Source organism: Diadema antillarum, unplaced genomic scaffold (assembly GCF_040938485.1).
Source record: "Diadema antillarum isolate AM-2024a unplaced genomic scaffold, OU_Dant_1.0 scf00000169, whole genome shotgun sequence".
Classification (NCBI taxonomy): Eukaryota; Metazoa; Echinodermata; class Echinoidea; order Diadematoida; family Diadematidae; genus Diadema; species Diadema antillarum.
The window spans coordinates 1,058,492-1,078,492 of record NW_027271058.1 but is presented as its reverse complement, the minus strand read 5'-3'; the positions used below and the strand labels follow the sequence as shown (position 1 = coordinate 1,078,492).

Sequence of the window (20,001 nt, the reverse complement as noted above, 5' to 3'; positions counted from 1 at the left end):
GCACTCGGCTCGAGATTTAATACACCAAATAACTTTCCAAGTACTTCAAAAACATCTCCACACCAGAAATCCAACCCTTCTCAGGCCACACTTCTCAGCAATTTGACTTCTGCAAGTTGACCAGGGCAATCACGTCACCATTAATCTCTTAATTCAAATCTCATACCCGGAAAACTGTTCTTACTGTGTGAAGATCTATTAAACTTATTGCACCGACTGCTTTTATTGATAGTCCAATACATGAATTTAAAAAAAAAAAATGCAGGGAGAAAAAAATTGAACATTCATTGTGGTAAGTTATCGTTAATCACATGGGTGTCATAAATAAGCTGTGTAAAAATGCAATGATGAAATCATATTTCAAACCAGATCTGTCCAAGGATATTTTGCTTAATACGTGAATGTCAAAATTCAAGGAGACTAAATACTGCTAGCATCTTCAATATCGCACCCAAGGCGAGAAAATTCCTCCTAAACCCATCGTTGAACAGTCAAGCCAGCACTACAGTGTTCCTGGCAAACTCAAAAAATAATCTGGCAATAAAAGATGTGACATATAAAGGATGTGACATATCTTCAGTAGCCTATTCAAGGCCTCAAATGAGGGTCGATTGTGGTTTCTCATCAACGGTCAACAGATGTCTTTGGTCACTGTCTGTCCAACTCGAAGTCGTGTCGTAGAATCAGTTTCTCTTCCCTCAAGAAATGGAGTCGCCAGATTACCACGGGGAAAAGTGTGAACGTTCATACCACAACAGATTCTTGGAATGCGGCTTCTTTGTCAGTTTAGCTTCTCAGTGAAATCTCAAACTTTTTTCTGACTTGAAGTCAGCTATCTTTCCTTGTCCTGCGTTCAGACGCAAATAGATGCACAACACAGACTGAAGCTTCAATCTTGACCACACAAAAAATAAACGACATAAAAAAATATCGGTGTCACTGATACTATTGATGCCTAATATCTAAACTTTTCTACAGAGACTCCACGGATAAATTATTCCATGTCCTATAAAGTTCTTGAGGTGAAAACAGAAGTTCTGTGAGGAGGACTGTGCCTGTGACATGACGAGTGTCGCTCCGGCAGCACAGCGGAGTTACGACCTGGGTAGACGGCTCTGGCTGTTGCTTGCCGTTTTCCTCAGCTTCTTCTTCTCCACGCGTTGCCTGAAGAACAAGGAAAAGAAGGTGGAAAGCGCAAGAGAAGTGAGTGCGTGAGCACAGGATAATTTCATCTGGACGTACTGAACATAACCTAGACGATACACCTGTCAGCTCCTATAACTTCCTACTACATTGACATGGACACACTCTACGGCAGTGATGTTCTTAACAAGGCAATCGGCAAATTGTGTCTCGCCCATTCTCGTACAAGGAATTAATATTTTTTATAACTCCCAGAAGTTAATTGACCTGCTTATGACCTTTGACCTTGTGGTGACCTTGAACACCCTAAGGGACATTTACCATCCAAGTTTGGTCAAAAAAGGACAAAGGGATCAAAAGTAATGAGCCATACTCGAAACGCGCCATAAAAACTTAACATTGGGCCCTAAAAATTTGTTGACCCCTTTCTGTGACCTTTGACCTTGTGATGACCTTTAACTCCCCAAGGGTGATCTACCGTCCAAGTTTGGTCACAAACGGACATAGGGATCAAAAGTTATGAGCCACAATCAAAACGCGCCCTAAAAACATAACATTGGGCCCTAAAAGTTTGTTGACCCCTGTCTGTGACCTTTGAACTTGTGACGACCTTCCCCTCCCCAAGGGACATCTTCCAAACAAGTTTGGTCACAAACGGACAAAGGGATCAAAATTTAGGAGCCATAAACGAAATGCGCCCTAAAAACTTAACGTTAGGCCCTAAAAGTTCGTTGACCCCCGTCTGCAACCGTTGACCTTGTGGTTACCTTCAACTTCCCAAGAGACATCTACCATCACCCAAGTTTGATTGCCATTGTAGCAACATGTGCTGAGTTACGTGTGATAAAATGACCTTTGACATCATCACATGACCTCCGACAACACCATAACATGAAGATACCCCTAGTGCTTCTATCACCCAAGTGTGGCTGCCATTGCTGTAACAGTTGCCAAGTTATGCATCATAAGAGAGTCTTGCAGGTAAACTTTAACATTTGTGACGGACGACGGACGATGGACGGACGACGGACGGATGACAGACGGACGACGGACGGACGACCGACGGACGCCATTTGGATCCCTTAGTCTCGCCTTCACCTCCGGTGGGCGAGACAAAAATGACTGAAATGAGGTAATGATGTGACCCAACATCTTGAATCTTGAAAAAAATATCAAATGATGATTACTGTTTTGCTTAGTTATCAAGCAACTACAAACTCTTGTCCTCAAAAGCAATTATGGCATATTAGCCCGTCCTCAATGGGTTGAAGATGGACGAAGTTTAGGCAAAAGTTAGGCCATGGGTGGCTACAGAGGGGGGTGCATGTGGGGGGGGGGAGTAGGGAGGGGAGAGGTGCTCACTGGCGTTTCTCCTGGAGGTTAAAGAGGGCCTCCTGGCAGTTGTTGAGCTCGGCGGTCTTCATGCGGTACGCGTCCGACTCCGGCGAGGACGCCAGGGCCGTGGAGTCCCCGGCCTTGTCCATGGAGTTGACCACGGCGGTCAGCTCCCGCGTCCGCTCCCTCAGGATCTGGATGGAGGCGTAGAGGTCGCTGTCGTCGCATTCCTGGAGGGGATAGGTCAGTGGCCAGAGTTGGGGGGTCAGTAATCTATGTGTGCTCCTGAACCACATACATTTGTATATACCGTAGACTATCAGTAATTCACCTTTCACACAAATCTCACAAGCAAACACATTCACACACACACACACAAAAATAATGTAAAAAAAAATTCTACACATTCAAACTAACAACAAATACACCGAGAGGTACACTCACATTATACTACATCATAACATATCAATTTGAATATTTGACTTCCTTAGAAATAAGAGGAAATGCCTTTGACTGTCTCTACTGAGTAAGACCAAATCCACTAATCCAACCACCTGCTGCTTTAGACTGTATTGGCAACTGGCTACAAATCTAGCTGCCAATGCTGATACGTTCATTGAAGTTAAGCACAGAGAATTTCATTCATCTCCCACATCGAATAAAAACACAAATGCACACATGGACATGCCCACTAAGTGATGCAAGCTGAACTAATCTGTCTTTTCAAAGGACCATGTATAAATTCTGGCAAAATTGTTATCATATCTGCACAGTTCTTTGTTGTTTACTCTACTCACCCATTTATTTCAGCTGTTTTAAAACTCACAGATCTTCTCTTTCTTGACCCTCCCCCTCACATCACTCTGGTCTTCTTCTATCCCCCCCCCCCCCTCTCTCTCTCTCTCTCTCTCTGAGCACAGCATCATGTGCTCTTAATGTTGGTGAGGTTTTTACACCCCTTTCTCGAGATGGGGGTGGTGGTGGTTTGGGTCTGGACTTACCCCGATGACTCTCCTGTCCACGTGGACGAGGAGAGTGGCGAGTTCCAGCTCCTCTGAGAAGCCGTTCTTCAGCTGCACAGACCGGTACCCTGAGTAGGAGGCCAGAGAAAGAGAACATAATTAAAGGTCCTGTTTACCTTTGGGAGCGGCGATTTAAAAATTTTTTCAAGATATCACATTTGATGCATATACGTAGGTTTGTTATACCACAAAACATCCTACCATATAAAATTTTCGCAATAAAGCCTGAAATATAAGGAGATATCAGTACTTTCCTCAATAAACCGTAACTGCAGACGGTTTAGTCTGGAAACATTTTTATTATAACTACAGTTCACATTTTGTATATTTAACAATACTTAACATCGATTTTACTGATTCAAATTTTTACAGTGGTTGTTTCTATCCCTAACTCATACTTTAGAACTGTTTTAAAGCATGAATGCTGGGTTTTTATTTCATCTGCAAATGGTAAAATTATGTCTTTAAAAAGTGCCACAGATCATGATTCGCATCCTTTTGGTATTATCGATTTTGGTGTCTGCTTCGACAAAAATGACTGCAACACAACTATGGATGATTTTGTCAGCCCTGCTCTAGATCACATGAAACTTGTATTCTCACTAAAAGTCACCATCATATTGGTTACTGTATTCTCGATGACGCTTCATCCTTAAGGGATATCTTGGTACAATAGCTATGTTTTTTAATGAAAATGTTTACATACGTACTCGGAAATCTAAAGTCCTCAATGAACTGATGACTGCAATTTGTCCTCTTACAGTATGTCTATGTTTAGAAATATTCGAATTGGTCTGACACAACTACAATTTTCCTGGGCAAATGAAAGAGACCTTATCATATTCCATCATGAAGTCATGATTAACTGCTTTCATGAAAATATTGTATCATATAAGTGGAAATTTTTGCTGGTCAGGTATGTATCAATCAGTAAATATGACTGGTTTCATGAATTTTATTCTCATTTTGCTAATCTACAAACACATCTCCATCAAAAATAAGGATTTCTCTCGGAACGAGTATCTGCTACTTCACAGCAATCATTGTGTCGGTAGTGCATGGGACAAGTGGGAGTGTCCATCCCCAGCGGTCACCTGTTCGAATGGCCTTGAGCGGGTAGGTCGCTTGTCCCAAGAAGTTGGGCTCCCCAAACACGTCCTCGTCCTGGATGACGAACCTGAGGAAAGCCAGGTCGGGGTTGGTCACGTCAAACTCGCACACCTCGTTGAAGACCGGGTTGAAGCCGTTGTCGGCTGCATGGAGGGTCAAATTGGAGATGATTAAAACTAACAAGATGACAATCATCCCTTTGTGATCACAATGTTAATACAAGTACAAGCAATTGCACACATTACATTCATAATGGTGAGACAATTATGGATATCATTGTGCTCTTTAGAATAGCACAGGACTGTTAATGATAATGAGTAATGAATAACACTTATATAGCACTTAAAACTGATGTTTCTAAGCGCATTAATCTGGGGGAAAAATACTGAAGTAAGATACAGCATTATGTACATATGATATAACAACAACAACAAAATTTAGGATTGAGTAAATAGATAAGTTTTCAGCAATGATTTGAACTTAGCAACACTTTCAGCATTACGAATATAGAGAGGGAGTTTGTTCCAAAGAGATGGGGGAAATAACAGAAAAAGCCCTATCACCAATACAGGTACAGGTGCGGGGACCATGAGATAATTGGAGAATGGAGGAAGGACTGTTCTTTAATCAGCCACTACGAACACATTAAGACCATAAGCAACAACATAAAACTCCTGTACCAACTCTAACTGAACTATTAAAGGCCATTCTCGGATTAGCCATACAGAGGTGGCTGCACACAGATCTGTGTTTTTTAGTCGCTAACAGAAGACTACTGAAGTATCAAAGCATCTACTGTAAAACGAGGAATTTTTGCGTGCACTTTTATTTCGCGAATTTCGCGTGCGCCAAGATTCGCGAAATTAAAATGCACGCGGAAGTTCTTGTTTACACTATATGCATTGAACGCCAGTAGCACTTCGCGAAAATTTCATGCCACGAAAAAGGCTGTCAGCTCCAATTTGCGAAAATTTCATGCCGCGAATATATCATGTTTTACAGTATTTGAAGGTGATTGGCTAGTCCTGGTTCTATTCAAAAGTGCCTTGGGCTAAATGAGAAATGAAATGCATACTTTGCAGCCTTCTAAAAAGTACATACTTGTGGTCACAAAATATTTCATTTGGATTTCTACGTGAAGGTGGGTACGGTCATGGCATGAGGGGGAGAGGGGATAGTCTTCGGCAGTATTAGTGAGGATAAATAGTCTTGCATCAAGTGTGAGAGCAGGACCCGACATACCTTTGGTGCTGGTCTTGTACTTGTTGCCGCTGTCGTACTCTGCGCCTACCACCTCCACCTCCACAAAGGGACTGGCGATACCACGGCCGGTCTTCTGCAGGTGCCTCGCCGAGATGATCTAGGGTTGGAGGGGTTAATAAAGTACAAAAGAATTATTTCATAGCTATTCATCACCACAGAAACTGGTTTTAAACAACCTCACCTGGCCCAAATATTGTATTCGATCAATGCTATTGTTGCTGTACACCATGCTCGCACCTGGTTCCAAGCCAAGGTATAAGAAAAGACTGTGACATCATCACTTAATAGGTACTATATGCACATAATGGTTTGAGTGGAGGATTATCCATATCTTGCAATCATACATAGCACAAGAGCTTTGGCAGACAATTTATATCAATACAAACGAACCTGAGTGATGCAGGGAGAAGTAGTAAATGCATTAATTTGAATAGGCAGCATTCATGCAACAAGCCTATAATAACCTTCTTGTTAAACAAGGCAAGTGCCAAAATGTGTCTCGCCCATTCGCGTAGAAGAAATTAATGTTTCTCTAACTCCCGGAAGTTCATTGACACCGCCTATGACCTTTGACCTTGTGGTGACCTTCAACTCCCCAAGGGACACTTACCAGCCAAGTTTGGTTACAAATGGACATATGGATAAAAAGTTACGAGCCATAATCGAAATGCGCCGTAAAAACTTAACATTGGGCCCTAAAGTTCATTGACCCCTGCCTGTGACCTTTGACCTTGAGGTGATATTCATGTTCAGTAAAATGTGTAACTTTGTATATCCACTCTTCCCTCCAAGTTTGATCGAAATTGAAGTCCTCAGTAGAGAGTTATTCAAGTTTTTGTAGCGTTACGGACGGACGATGGACGGATGGAAGACGGATGGACAGACGCCGCAGGCGATCCCTTAGTCTCCCCGCACCTCCGGTGGGCTCGACAAAAACTGCTACCAATGATTTAATATCTACAGTAGACAGCATATGCAAGTATGCCCCAGCAATGCGTGGTACAGCACACAAAAGAAATCTTGTGCTGAAGACTGCTAACATACACGGGGGCGATTACTAGTGCACAATGTGATGATCCTTATGAGGTTGTCAGCATAAGTCCTAAGTATTGAAGACTGGAACACTGCAGGCTATTCACATGGATATACACGCGATGTGCAATTCTCGCTATCGCCAATGACGTAAAAAGTACCCGGATGTTGATTTAAGCGTCATTTACGGTGCATTATGGGATAGTTCGGGAGCCAAGTCACTTCCGTTCTTACGCGCATGATACGCGACTAATGCTCTTTACATACAACCGACTCCATTTTTATGTGTACTTACTGTTTCCTTGACTTGAATTTTAGCTTTTATATGATTTGAAATTTCTCCATTCTAGAGAAATTGCTGTAAATACGACTATATGGGTCGTTACTGCGAAGCTGCCATGTGTTGGTTGTACGACAATAAACGAACAAATCTACAGAAATGTCCCTGGCATGCGAGATGTGACGTGGGTGAAGTTTCCAGGTGACTCCACAGCGCGTGCGACTTGCTTAGAAGAAATTGCTTCGGAGACAGGATAAGTTCGAGATCACGGTTCGTTCCCGTTTGTGTTCGCGGCACTTCGACAGAGAACAAATAAAAAAAGATGGGCATTCCATGACGATATCCATGTGGGTGAATATTTTCCAGTATTATTTTCAGCGTATGCAGAGATGACTGATGTGCAAGTCGATCGCAATGATTAAGCAGTACCGGTATGTTTAGCTTGTATGCGTACGCTGCATGCTATATGCAAGGCCTAGGGCAATGCGGGGGCTATAGCTACAGCATGTATCACAGGCCTGGCTGGCTCGGGTACAGCGGCCTATCCGTGGCCGGCGCAGCGCTAGGTAAGGTACATGTACGCGCATGCTAGCGCTGTGCAAAATATGCCCTGCACTGGAAGTGCCCGAGTCCCTGAAGTGCACTAAATCTTGACGAAAAAGCCACATCTGGGTACTTTTTACGTCATTGGCCATAGCGAGAATTACTAAATTCCTAGCCTCTGGTCATGTCCAAGGAGTGGATTCAGGATGAAAATTATAGAGCGATGGGAAAGGCTCATTTCATATAGGCATCTACGTGTGTTTGATCTACAGTGGTTGCAATTGCAATACCAGTAACTGACATGCTCTTTGTTGATTGGCTGTGACATTGCTGTTGCCATGGTAACTCACTGTTATTGTTAGATGGATGGGGTCCACGCCCAGCAACGTCCTCTTGTCGAAGGAATCAAAGTTTTTGTCGAGCATACACTCTGGTTTAAGTACGTAGCCGCAGCGACCGTTCAGAGCAAACAATCCCTCGTTGACCTGCATGTGTCGATCTGGAAGGGAGGCAAATGAAGGTGAAATGACCAATTACTCTATACGCCGACTATTTCGTGAGGTTTTTATTTTCGCGAATTTCGCGAGGCAGGTGCTATTTGCGAAATTACAGACACACGAAACTATTGACTCTGATTCCAATGTGAATGTGACGTACGCGTATACACTTCTCCATTCAGTACAGGACTACACGATCGCGAATTTAACCACTCATGAAATCGTCGCGAATTCCCAATTCGCGAAAATGTAGACTCACGAAATATATGGCGTATACAGTAGACTTGCTCACAACATGCAACAAACTCCCAGCTACATGCGATTTATGGTGCCGGAGTCGGAACAGGGCTACTTGTAGCAATGAGCTGACATTAAACCAAATATGAATGACTTTTCATGCATTAAGTCAACTTTGATAACCGATAAAATTTTGTGTTCTCTCTCAAAATATTTTGTGAAAGTTTTATTCTTTTTCTGTAATCTTCATTTCTGATTCCTCGTAAACGCATTTATGGAATCTACACAATCACTCTCAATGTGTACACAAAATGAAAAGAACAATTACGCAAAAATAACTTCCTCTTTTTTACACAAATTTGACATGATTTTTAAGACTGACACTGTTGACCACATCTGTTCACATCTAAAGCATCTGGAATATATGTTCAGTACTTAAAAGACCAGGGTTATCAAAATATGCCCTCCAGCTTCAGCTTGAGTGGAAAGCTTGATTACAGATATAGATGGGTTATTACTGCATCAAAAGCTACCCTGACATGAAACATGGTGGAAATGGAAAGTGGACATTTTGGTCCAAAAGCTCTGCCTGCTCATAACCAACATTAAAAAAAAAAAAAGATGCTCCTCGAATATATAAACTGAACAAAGAAAAATCAGCAAATCCTGTAAAAGTGTAAATTTTCGCAGTGTGCAAATTTTGCACATTTCACACAACCAGAAGCTATCACGAAAATAAAAGCATGCAAATATTTTTGCATGCCATATGTCCCGGTAATCAATGTTCTGATTCTGTGGAATTAAGATCACGAAAAATTCATCTTATCCAGCCAAGTGCAAAAAAAAAAAATTAGAAATATAAACAATTAGAAATATCCCCTTTTACGCTATACTGAGTTTCTAGCTCAAAGTCAGCAAGTAGATACAATGAAAATGGCGCAGGTGACGGATAGGACACTCGTTCACACAAATCTCACACACTGCTTTCACATTGGACTCTCTGTCTCTCCCATGGGAGATCCCGCCTTACTCCTTACCTGGGGTCTGGTAGTTTAGGGAGACCATTTGGCAACCGCAGTGCCAGATGGGGATGGGGTCGTAGTTGGAGGAGTCGATCCTCTGCCCCTTGGGGTACGTCCGGCTCACCTGCATCCGGTTGTACTTGAGCAGAACCTTTGACTTGCCAGGGAGCATGTAGCGCTCCACCCTGGTCTCTGGGAACGACGACATCTCGTAGTACTTGCCAGGAATCCCTGCGAGGCAAAGAAGTTTAATTTGCAATGGAATTATCACACCCACACTGTATTGCACGGATGACCAGAGACACTGTCAAAGGGTGACATTCACACCATCAAAGGAAATAATCCACACTGTGAAAATTAACACATCTACACTTTGAAGGTGACTCAGACTACACAACCTGCTGTGACTGTGTCATCTGCACTTTGATTCGATCTCATTTATAGAATGTTTGAACAAAACAGTTTGTCTGAGAAGTCACACTTTCTTCCGAACATTTGGGTTGGTGTTGTTTTCTGCACATTTTCACAACAACGAGGAGACCATCAAGTGCGAAATCCTCAACTCGCAATAATATCCGATTAACTGGCATTCACGAAGATATCTTCCTGGAACTATTTCTCTTTATTTTAACTGTCATATCACAAGCGGTGCACCCATGAAATTTAAGCTGAATTATGTATTCATTTTGGAGCAAGCGCCATGAGCGCCTGACTTGGCGGATACCAGCGCTATACAAGACTTCATCATCATCATCATCATCTGTGCACAAAATTATCAGCGAGTACTGTGTAGACTATTGAACTGACACAGAGATTCAAGAGACCTCACACTCTATTCAACAGTGTTTTCACTTGCTCTGAATCTTGTATGAGCTATACTTTCATCGGTGAAGGGAAGGGAACAGGAATCTGACATGAACTTACTCTCTTCAGTGAAGGGAACGGAACGGCAATAGACAATGAGTCTGGAGAACTCCCTGGCAATTCGTAGCCTGCGCTCTGACTTCTGCACATCTTGTCTCTGTTAAAAACAGTCCATAGCAACATGGTAAGAAGATTAGCGGATGAGAGACATGTGTGTCCCATGACCATGTCACAGTGGGACAAAGATTTGAAAGCATTTCTTAGGTTGCTATTGTGATACTACATAAACCTAGCTTGGTTCCACTGACCCTCTTCAAAATTCCAGCAAGTTATTGTAAAGGTCACTTTGTGTTCCAATGGGGTCAAACTGCTCTGATTGCAATGACATTGAAAGTATATATGAAATTACTCATTTTGCAATTTTGATTTTTAAAAAATGAGAAGGTTGCTACATGTATGTCTCAGACCCTTTTGATAAATCACAATCACTGGAAAATGATAAATGGTCAATGCAGTTTTGATCAAAGGTCGAATTTATCCCCATTGCTATTAGAGTACCCAGTTTTCAACAAATTGTGGGTCGCCTTATTGTTTTCTAGCATGACGGCGACAATACAGCCAACATCAGAGGATTAAATGGCAATCTTATCATTGAGATTATTAGTTATTTACTATGAAGAAAATGCCTACTCGCATCTGCTGCAAAAAAAAAAAACAGCTCTTCTCATTTTATCAGATAATTTTGAGGTTCTACTTTGCATATGAGTAGAAAAAGGTCATTTGTACCAAAATGGCATGTTGGCTTGTAAATTCATTGAGATAAGCATCTGTGATGTGATGATTTTCAAGTAATCCTTATAAAAGGTGCTCACCAGCACATCTACCTGACAGCAAAAGTGGTATTTGGCAATATCAATAAGAAAAGATTTTATATACATTCAATGTAAAATAATGAAATGAATGCTTTAATACCAAAGTGTTAATTGAAGGATCATTCTGGTCACCAGGACTTCGCAAGTTCATCTTTTGTTTGAACATGATTGGTGAATGCCATAACTTGTTACATCAGGCAAGTTTATGCACTATGTCACTTTGAAAACACATGCAGTGCCTAACCAACTGAGAAAAAGAAGGGCCACTTGTACCCATGTGCACATCAGCTCACTCCGAACTGGCTTATTATATCTTCACACTTGGCTTACCCTTCAACTGTCGAAATCTGTCACCATAATTTCTCAAGATTCTTCAAATGGAAGACAAAGGAGAGCTTTTCTCCCTAAGAAATGGTTTTCATGGGCCAATAGGCCAGTGGCCTGAAAAAAAAAATGCCAAAATTATAGTTTTTTTGACTGCTGAGAAAAAGTTGCTTTCCCAGTGTATTTCATATGTATATGTATGTGCATGGCGAATTGACTGCATGTGTGAGTGGGATCTCATGTAGTAATGATTGGAGAAATATGACAAAAAAAAAAATACAATATTTAGACATGAAAATCACAACCTTGCAGAGTGTTGACACCTGAGACTTGATTTGAAAATCTCTCCCGAAAGGTTTGCAAGTTTAAGCCACTGATTTCTATAGGAGGTATCTGGATCCATCATAGACGCATTCATGCCTTACAAACAGGTGAAACTGCCACACCGCCATCTTACCAGGCACACTCTGTGAGACAATGCATGCATTTCCCAGCAGAGACTGTCATCAAAGATCATGTGATGTCATGAGCTCCATGCACACAAACATATGTGACCAGCTACAAGAGGATCCTAAAGTCGCTGACGGCTGAGCCGAAAAAAATCAAGTTTGAAGTCACATCATCAAAATTGGTCAAAACAATCGGATTTCTGCTTTCGCAATGATTTTGTAGTCTAATGTTTTGTCTATCATCTGCCGAAATTTTGAAGCTTGACGATCAAAGGAAAGGCAAGAAATCAGTGTTTTTCTAGGGCAATGATTTTGAGACTTTCAACGTGACAGAATTGCGTCCGAAGATTTGGATTTAGCGCCGCAGCTAGACTCCGCCCCGAGCAACGAGGGAATGATCTCATTGGTCAGTGCGTGGCATACTGATTACTGATTGGTCGTGCGTAGACCGCTGGCGCTAAGCTTGAATGAACATCGCGGAGGTCGCTAGGAGCATACCTTCTATTGTCAAGGTGGTGAAAACTGTCTTGCCTCCCCTTGATTATGATAGCGGCGGAAGGAAAATTTTGAAGGTGTTTTTCACGAAACTCTGATTTCCACAACCACTTGACATGCACTAATAAAGTCTATCGATATCTCCGCAACCAAGTACTTTTATGAGTTGTGCTATATATGTAATTAAAGTAGAAGAGTAAGGGAATAATGTCATGCCATTTTCAGAAAATTGTCCTCCCCCGACTTTCGGATCCTTTTGTTGTAGCGGGTCACAGATGGGCTATGTGCATGGTAAGATGGAGGCACGGTGGCTTCAAAGTAACAGACCAGTGAGGCATCTGTTTAACTCCTCTAGAGATCAGTGGTTTAGGTTCCAGATATGACTCACCCTCTCCTCTGCACTGACAGATGCCATCTGGATGCAGCCCATCCACGCCTCCAGCTCCGGCAGATCGGTGGCTGCCACGTCGATGGGGTTACGCTGGGTCGGGGAGATGATGCGGAACACGTACTGCTGCTTTGTCCTCACCCCTAGCATCATTTCTGGCCGGCAATGGAGACACAAAACACACAATTGTTTACACATCAGGCGTATTGTGATCAGAACAATACAACCGGATAAAGCAGAAAGAACACACACACACACACACTTTTTTTTGTTTTATAATATTCTTTATTTGAGTTTCATTCAATGTCAAATCCATATTAACAATAAAGTTAATACGTCCACCAAAAAAAAAAAAAATCAGCTGCATTCTTCTTTCTTGTGCTGCTAAATCATTTTTCAAACATACAGTACGATAAGAGAAATGACATGAAAATCTGCATAATTCTCAGAAAAAGCTATTTTGATCAGCCTAATCAAGCCAATCCGAATGTGCCTTATCACTCACACACACACACACACACACACACACACACACACACACATGCACCAAACACAAACAAACAAAAAACCTACAAACAAGTGCCCTGCATTGCCTAACACTAACCCAAGCTTTAATACGACTGAATATTGCAAGTTCATTACCTAAGTATCGCAAGTTCATCTTCAACACATTCTTGCAGACTTCTACCTCAGGACATTGCAAACTTGGGGGAGGGGCTGGAGCAGCTTAACCCTAACTAGGCCGGGCTATTTAGGTAGTTGATAGAGCCGGGGGGGGGGGGGCCTCCCAGGCCCCCCCTCCAGATCTCGGCCGTCGACTGCGCGATCGCGACGAAAATTGGCACACACATAGCCTATGATGTCATCTAAGATACCTTGAAGTTAATTTTTCAAAAAATTATCACTTATGCTAAATTATGCTAAATTATGCTAATTTATGCATAATGATGCATGAAATCAGACTATTTGGCATAAATCACAAAGTAAAGCTCAAAAAAGGCACATTTTTTGTGTAAATATTCTTTTTAGTGTCCTTAGCAAATGCAATGAAAAAAAATTGTGATATCAGAAAAAATGTTTAAGTATTTTGCTTTTTTGAATTTCTTATGTATTTCTTTGTTTTTTCGACCTTATGTTTTCCATTGTTTTTTTGATGAAATTTGTCCGCGACATCGCTCTGAACAAGAAAATTTGTTATTCATTGATTTTAATCAATAAAACACCAAAATAATCATGCTTTTATGAAATTTGCCTGTAAGCACAGTTTGCATTGAAATTGTACACGAATTCACGTTTTTGAGCAATATTTGGTATGACATGCATGTACATATTTATGCGTAACTTCGGAACCGCGCGCCCGGGCGTCGCAAATTTGGTGTCAAAAGATGCGGGAGACTCGAAAGAAAAGTCATGAAACGTCGCGGCGATAGCTTCTCGCGATTGCGATACATCGCGCGGAACGTCGAGGGGGGGCCTCGGAGGCCCCCCCGCGGCCTAGTTAGGGTTAAATGGCATCCAGGGGGGCATGGTGTCCATTGCATATTCTATCACAATGGTAAAAATTCCTGCAAAGTACACTGTTTTTAGAAAATTTTGACTATGCAGTTTTTAAAAAAAAACCAAAATACATGTAGAAATGTTGCTATGGTGACTGGTAAGCCTCTGTAATTTTTGTTAAGTGGTATTTCAGTATTATTATTTTTTTCTCCCGTGCTTTGTCTACTCGTCATGCTCACTTACCTACACTGCACCCCGTGATATCGATAGCTCCTTTCTGAAGGCTGCCTAGCAACGTGGCATCTTGACCTTGGTCGCTGGGAGGGTTGGTCACCTCTTCTACATAGTTCGACGGGAACCACATGTTTCTCTTGCCGCCGTAGTCTCCTTTCCACCTTGGGAAGAAGAGTGGAATCATTGCAATTTTACTAGCACATGTAAATTAATGCATTCATAAGAAAACTGCAGTCATGACAGCATCTTTAGAAACCTCTGAAAAAAAACAGCAAATTTCCACAAAAATGTCATCTGGCACGATTTCATTCATTATGGATGAACTACGAATCTAGAAGCTACATTTACATGTATGCGTGTATATGGAAGAGTAACAAGCGAAGATACAACCATGACAAGCATTCATATAGCATTAGAACTCTGTGGCGGATCCAGGGGGATTGGAGCGCATTGGGCGCGCCCCCCCCCTTTTAATTTTGTAAACGCTCCCCTTGTTCACTGATAACATGTAAACATTTGAAATTTAAAAACATTCTCATTTCAGGTCCAACTGTGGTGAAACTTTCAATATTCACTTTGTTTGGTTGCACTCTCTCTATGTGGAGTGGCAATGCACTTTAAGTTTATGCGTGTGAAAATAAATGAACATGTTTATTTTTTCATATCAGAGGTTCATCTTGAGGTAGCTTGCTTATAAGACTACAACATCATATGGAAGGTCTTATGCCACAATGATAACGATCCCATCTATGAGCCAACATTATGCCAACTGACAGCCCTGGAGTAGAGATCGCTTACCATCCGTGGTCTTGTTTGTCTACGTTCGTGATGATTGCATGCTTGCAGAAGGACAGCTCATCTTCCCTCTGGGCCTTGTAGTCGTACAGTGCCTTCACCGTCACCTGCAGCGACAATGAAAAAAAAAAAAAGAAATCCCTCGTAATTCGGCAGTCTTTGTTCTCTTCCTTTGCCTTTTGCAATTTCTAGCACTGGAATATATTGCTCTTTACTCTTACCCAACAATCTAAAGTAGACACAGACAAAGATAGGAGGAGAAGGAAAAGGAAGAGGAGGAGGAGGAGGACAAGAAGATGATGAGGAATGATAAATCAGAAGGAAAGACAAGTAGGAAGGAAAGAAGAAGAGGGAAAAGAAAAGGAAGACGAAGAAGAAAAAGAAGAGGAAAAAGAAGAAGAGGGAGATAAAGAGAAGGAAGAAGAGGAGAAGGATTTGGAAGGGAACAAAGAAACAAAAGAAGCAAAAAAGATGAGGAAGAATGGAGATAGAGTCTTACCTTGGGCACAAACTGGTTGGGGTCCATGTAGATGCCTCCTGGTCCGTAGATAGGGTCATCATCTGGATCAACATCCTGTGGAATTCAACACAATTTCATCCTAAAGTACATCAGCACTTAAAAGATGTGTACCTTCACACACTGCACTTACTGCAAAAATAACTGTTTAACTTATGCTACAGGTTTGTATGACAAACTTACAAAAGATTCCACAGTATGTAAGGACTAAGAATCTTTAATAATTATTAAAAAGTTATAGAACCTACGTTAAATTAAAATCAATTCAGTGAGACGAATTACAGGGTTGAAACCACAGACTGCAAGATCACCAACAAATTTATCACATGGCCTTCCTGAAGTCAAAGACTGATTTACTATCTTTAGTCTGTGAAACAATAAAACATATAAAAAGAAAATGGCTAAAATAAAGGTCTATAATGCAATCAATCCCCCCGCCAGTCTTTCACAATGCTCCAATAGGATCCACTGTTGATCTCTATGTTGATTCCTGTGTAAAAGGTCAACTACCAAGAGCTAACAAGAGCAGGTACCCCAACACCCATTCCTTTCAGGTACATCCCCAAATTTCAGACACACCCAGTGCCCCCAACCCTTGAGTCTATCATGCAGCTGTCATGAAATCAATCAATCAGGTATCATAGGTATCGCCACCACTGGGGTCCCTCCCTCCTTACCCCTCCGAGTCTGTCGACGAGTTCCTGGTTGACCGGACTCTTGAGCTTCATCTTCCTATAGAGGGGGTACTTCTCGTAGTAGCTGCACAGCTCCGCCAGGCTCTCGAACTGAGCGCTGCCGATGGTGAAGAGTCGCCCCTCCTGCTTGATTCTACAGTGTTTGATCTTACCCTCAGCTCTGGAAAGGAGACCACGGAAAATAATCAGGATAATCTCTGGTAATCTGATTCACATCTACCTCTCCACTGTTACATTCTTTGATGCATGCTAAAGGGGCATTTCATCAAGTGTTTTGTCAGTGATTTTCAGAGACTCCAACCCCAAGCACCTTCTGATCTGGAGATTCTCCCGCCTGAAACCCCTAGCAAACGGAAGACTGTGCAAAGCGCCAAGTTCCTAGGGTTCTAGATGCTCTCTCGTGCTATCTAAGGCTTATTTTTTCAACATACGATAGAAATAAGTAAGAAATCCTTTCCAACGGGAGACAAAGAGCCAGGGCGGGAGAAATCACATCTCAAGCGGGAGAACGGGAGATTTTGCAAAAATGGGTTTTCGGCGGGAGATCTCCCGTCGAAAATGGGAGAGTTGGAGTCTCTGGATTTTGCTCGGGGCCCATCAGATGCAAGGATTCAGCAACTGAAAACAGTTGGCGGTGACTGACAACTTTCATGAAATGCTGCCCAGATTGGAGGCAGAGCCAATCGTTGTGACTGATGCTAATTATCACACACAAAAAAAAAAACAGCGTAAAAATGGGATTGAAGAAATACACTTCCAGGGAAAAGTTACATACAGTATAAAGATTCCCTGTTGGCCCATGCAAGTTGACATCATTTTCAAGTATGCTTTCAAGCAACACATCATGCTGCTAGTGCGCTATGCAATCTGTCAGTAAATTCTGGAGAGAAACTAGATATATCGCTACGGCGACTGATATGCCTCCGCCATAATGCATGGTTCTCCTAATAGGTCTATAGTACAATGTCTTGACATGTAAGTTTCATGATGATACCTTGAGTTACTTTTGAGATATGGAGGAAAAAGTGCAATTCAGCACTTTCACTTGACCTTTGACCTTTTGATCTTTGACCTTTTGGCAAGAAATTCCCACAGAATATATATTGGGTAATACATGTATACATCAAATTTTTAAAAAAAACCTTTAGGCATTGCATAAATATAAGGAAAGTACTGAGATTTTGAGGAGTTGACCTTGACCTTTGACCCCCTGACCTTTGAACCATGACCCCCAACTTCCCTAGATAATCACTGCCCATTGGAACAAGCATATATACTAAATTCCATGAAGATACCTTGAACCATTTGCGAGATAAGGAGAAAAAAATGAATTTTCAACCTTTTTTTTCACAAAACCTGTGACCTTTGACCTTTGACCCCGTGATCCTAAAATCCAAACAAAGTATTATCCCCCCAGGATATACCCTCATACCAAGTTTGATGTAAAACCACCACACGGTTCTTGAGATATCGACAAAAACAAAACGGGACGGACGTACACGTGTATGTACCGACGGACGGACGACCCGAAAACATAATGCCTCCGGCCAATTCGTTGGCGGAGGCATAAAAAGGTTCATAACATTAGAATTATCATGATCATTTCAATTTGAAGCTCTTCCTTCCCCAATTCTTCTCTAAAACAATTATAACCATGTACATGTAAATGTACAACACCAGAGATCGGTTTTGGAGATGAGATACACTTCTGAATAGAAATTACTGATAGTCAATGGGCCTTGATGAGGCCGGTCATACCTGAATGAGATGGCAAAGGCGTCATTCTCCCTCTCGCTCTTCCGGACGAGGAAAGCTCCGTCCTGGGGAACTCTCTTCAGCATCTCCTCCGCCTGGTGCCTGCTGAGTCGGCTGTGGAACCATCTGTAACCACGGCAACGATACAGGGCAATCAGGCAATGGCTCTCATAGTGACATCACAATCACTGTTCAGCCTATAAACCTTTCTACTAACTGTTGCAAAATGACTATTTGTAAGTGTTTACACTCCCTGACATAACTTCTGGGTATACTGTGAACAGTGAAATGATTTCAGCATGGATGAAGATCATGCTCTCTCTTTATGATTACAACCTCATTAATACCTGATTAATATTATCATAATTCCTCTTAATATTTTCTATCTATACGTAAAATACTAAACAAAACTGCCACTCCCATAAATTAAGCTAGAAACATTAACATTTCTTTGGTCATACCTCTGCAAGACACATGAGTATATCACAACTCTAAAACACTGAACATACATAATATACGTCAGAGCAAATGACTACACAGCTGTATGACAAAGATTTCTGTATAATTTACTACAAGGCACTCATACTTGATGATTTACATACCTACAAAGAGCATTTTACAGCTTACCTCACGTGCGCAGCAAGTGATACAGTACTGACTGGTTACTTCCACTTACAGAAATTAAAAAAATCCTTCCCTTTGCACTGGTTTGACTTTTGCCAAAAGCTCATTCAGGTTAAGATTTAAATTTCTTGCTACTTTAAATAACTTCATTCACCACAGCAACAGCGATTTAGCTTAAAATCTTTCCTGCTCTTACCATGGCAATTACTGTGAGTTAGCATTACGTCAAGTTTGAGTCTTAAAATGCTACCGACTGGTTGCACACACTATCAGTCAAAATGTAAAGCAAGACCCTTGGAAAACAAAGCATCTGATGCAAGATTATCACTCCTTGTTTGTTAGTTCGACAGAAAACTGTCCACGCTGCCCCAACTTTTGTGAACTCCTTCTCTACCTGGGCCCCATTTCATTAAAAAAATTGATATTGACAGCAACTCCTGCTGAAATGGCAATTGTCATGGTTATGACAAGAATCCAGCTTCCTGATTGGCTGTTGCTATGGGAAATTGCCATTCAAGCAAGAGTTGCTATAATCCTAACATCTTTTTCTATGAAATGGGACCCAGGAGTCTCTGTCACCTCAGTAATGGCTGGTTGGCATAGACTAGCTGCAGATAATCCAGGGTGGTCCACAACTTGAAATTTTAGCATGTTGTATGGAGGGAAAAGATCTTGATGTGGTGCATGAATGTATTGCCACTGAGTGCATGCCTTGAGTGTAAGGTGTATTTGGGATCCTTGGCCTAATGGAGGGCCCTGGAAGCTCTGGGACTCTTCTCTTGTGCCATCTTAGCCCCCCCCCCCCTTTCTTTTTTATCATATGACCACAGCAATTGAAGTGTAATCCAAGGATACGACTCTTTACCCAGTTTTTAGATCTTCATTGGCAAATTTCTTATTTTCAGCACTGTCATCAATCTTTGGTGCTCAGAATATTGCCTTCTTTTTTTATAACCCATTGAGAAAAGTCCCATGTACATGTTTACTCGGGCAAGTGTCTATGGGAAA

General features: G+C 41.7%; 1 protein-coding gene across 3 annotated transcripts in view; it reads right to left on the bottom strand.

The window, feature by feature from the left end:
• Positions 1 to 207: 207 nt before the first annotated feature.
• The window catches only part of LOC139722673 (1-phosphatidylinositol 4,5-bisphosphate phosphodiesterase gamma-1-like), a 104,054-nt gene continuing 84,260 nt past the window's right edge, over positions 208 to 20,001 (bottom strand). For all 3 annotated transcript variants that reach the window (XM_071633967.1, XM_071633966.1, XM_071633965.1), the window contains exons 20-33: positions 18,373 to 18,495; positions 16,597 to 16,774; positions 15,902 to 15,976; positions 15,406 to 15,509; positions 14,617 to 14,768; positions 12,877 to 13,031; positions 10,409 to 10,505; positions 9,500 to 9,715; positions 8,079 to 8,227; positions 5,853 to 5,970; positions 4,595 to 4,753; positions 3,480 to 3,568; positions 2,506 to 2,708; positions 208 to 1,164 (exon numbers count right to left, since the gene is read on the bottom strand). In XM_071633967.1, the coding sequence (XP_071490068.1) occupies positions 1,095 to 1,164; positions 2,506 to 2,708; positions 3,480 to 3,568; positions 4,595 to 4,753; positions 5,853 to 5,970; positions 8,079 to 8,227; positions 9,500 to 9,715; positions 10,409 to 10,505; positions 12,877 to 13,031; positions 14,617 to 14,768; positions 15,406 to 15,509; positions 15,902 to 15,976; positions 16,597 to 16,774; positions 18,373 to 18,495 (1,888 nt within the window). In that variant the 3' untranslated portion in view covers positions 208 to 1,094. The remainder of the gene's footprint in view (positions 1,165 to 2,505; positions 2,709 to 3,479; positions 3,569 to 4,594; positions 4,754 to 5,852; positions 5,971 to 8,078; positions 8,228 to 9,499; positions 9,716 to 10,408; positions 10,506 to 12,876; positions 13,032 to 14,616; positions 14,769 to 15,405; positions 15,510 to 15,901; positions 15,977 to 16,596; positions 16,775 to 18,372; positions 18,496 to 20,001) is intronic.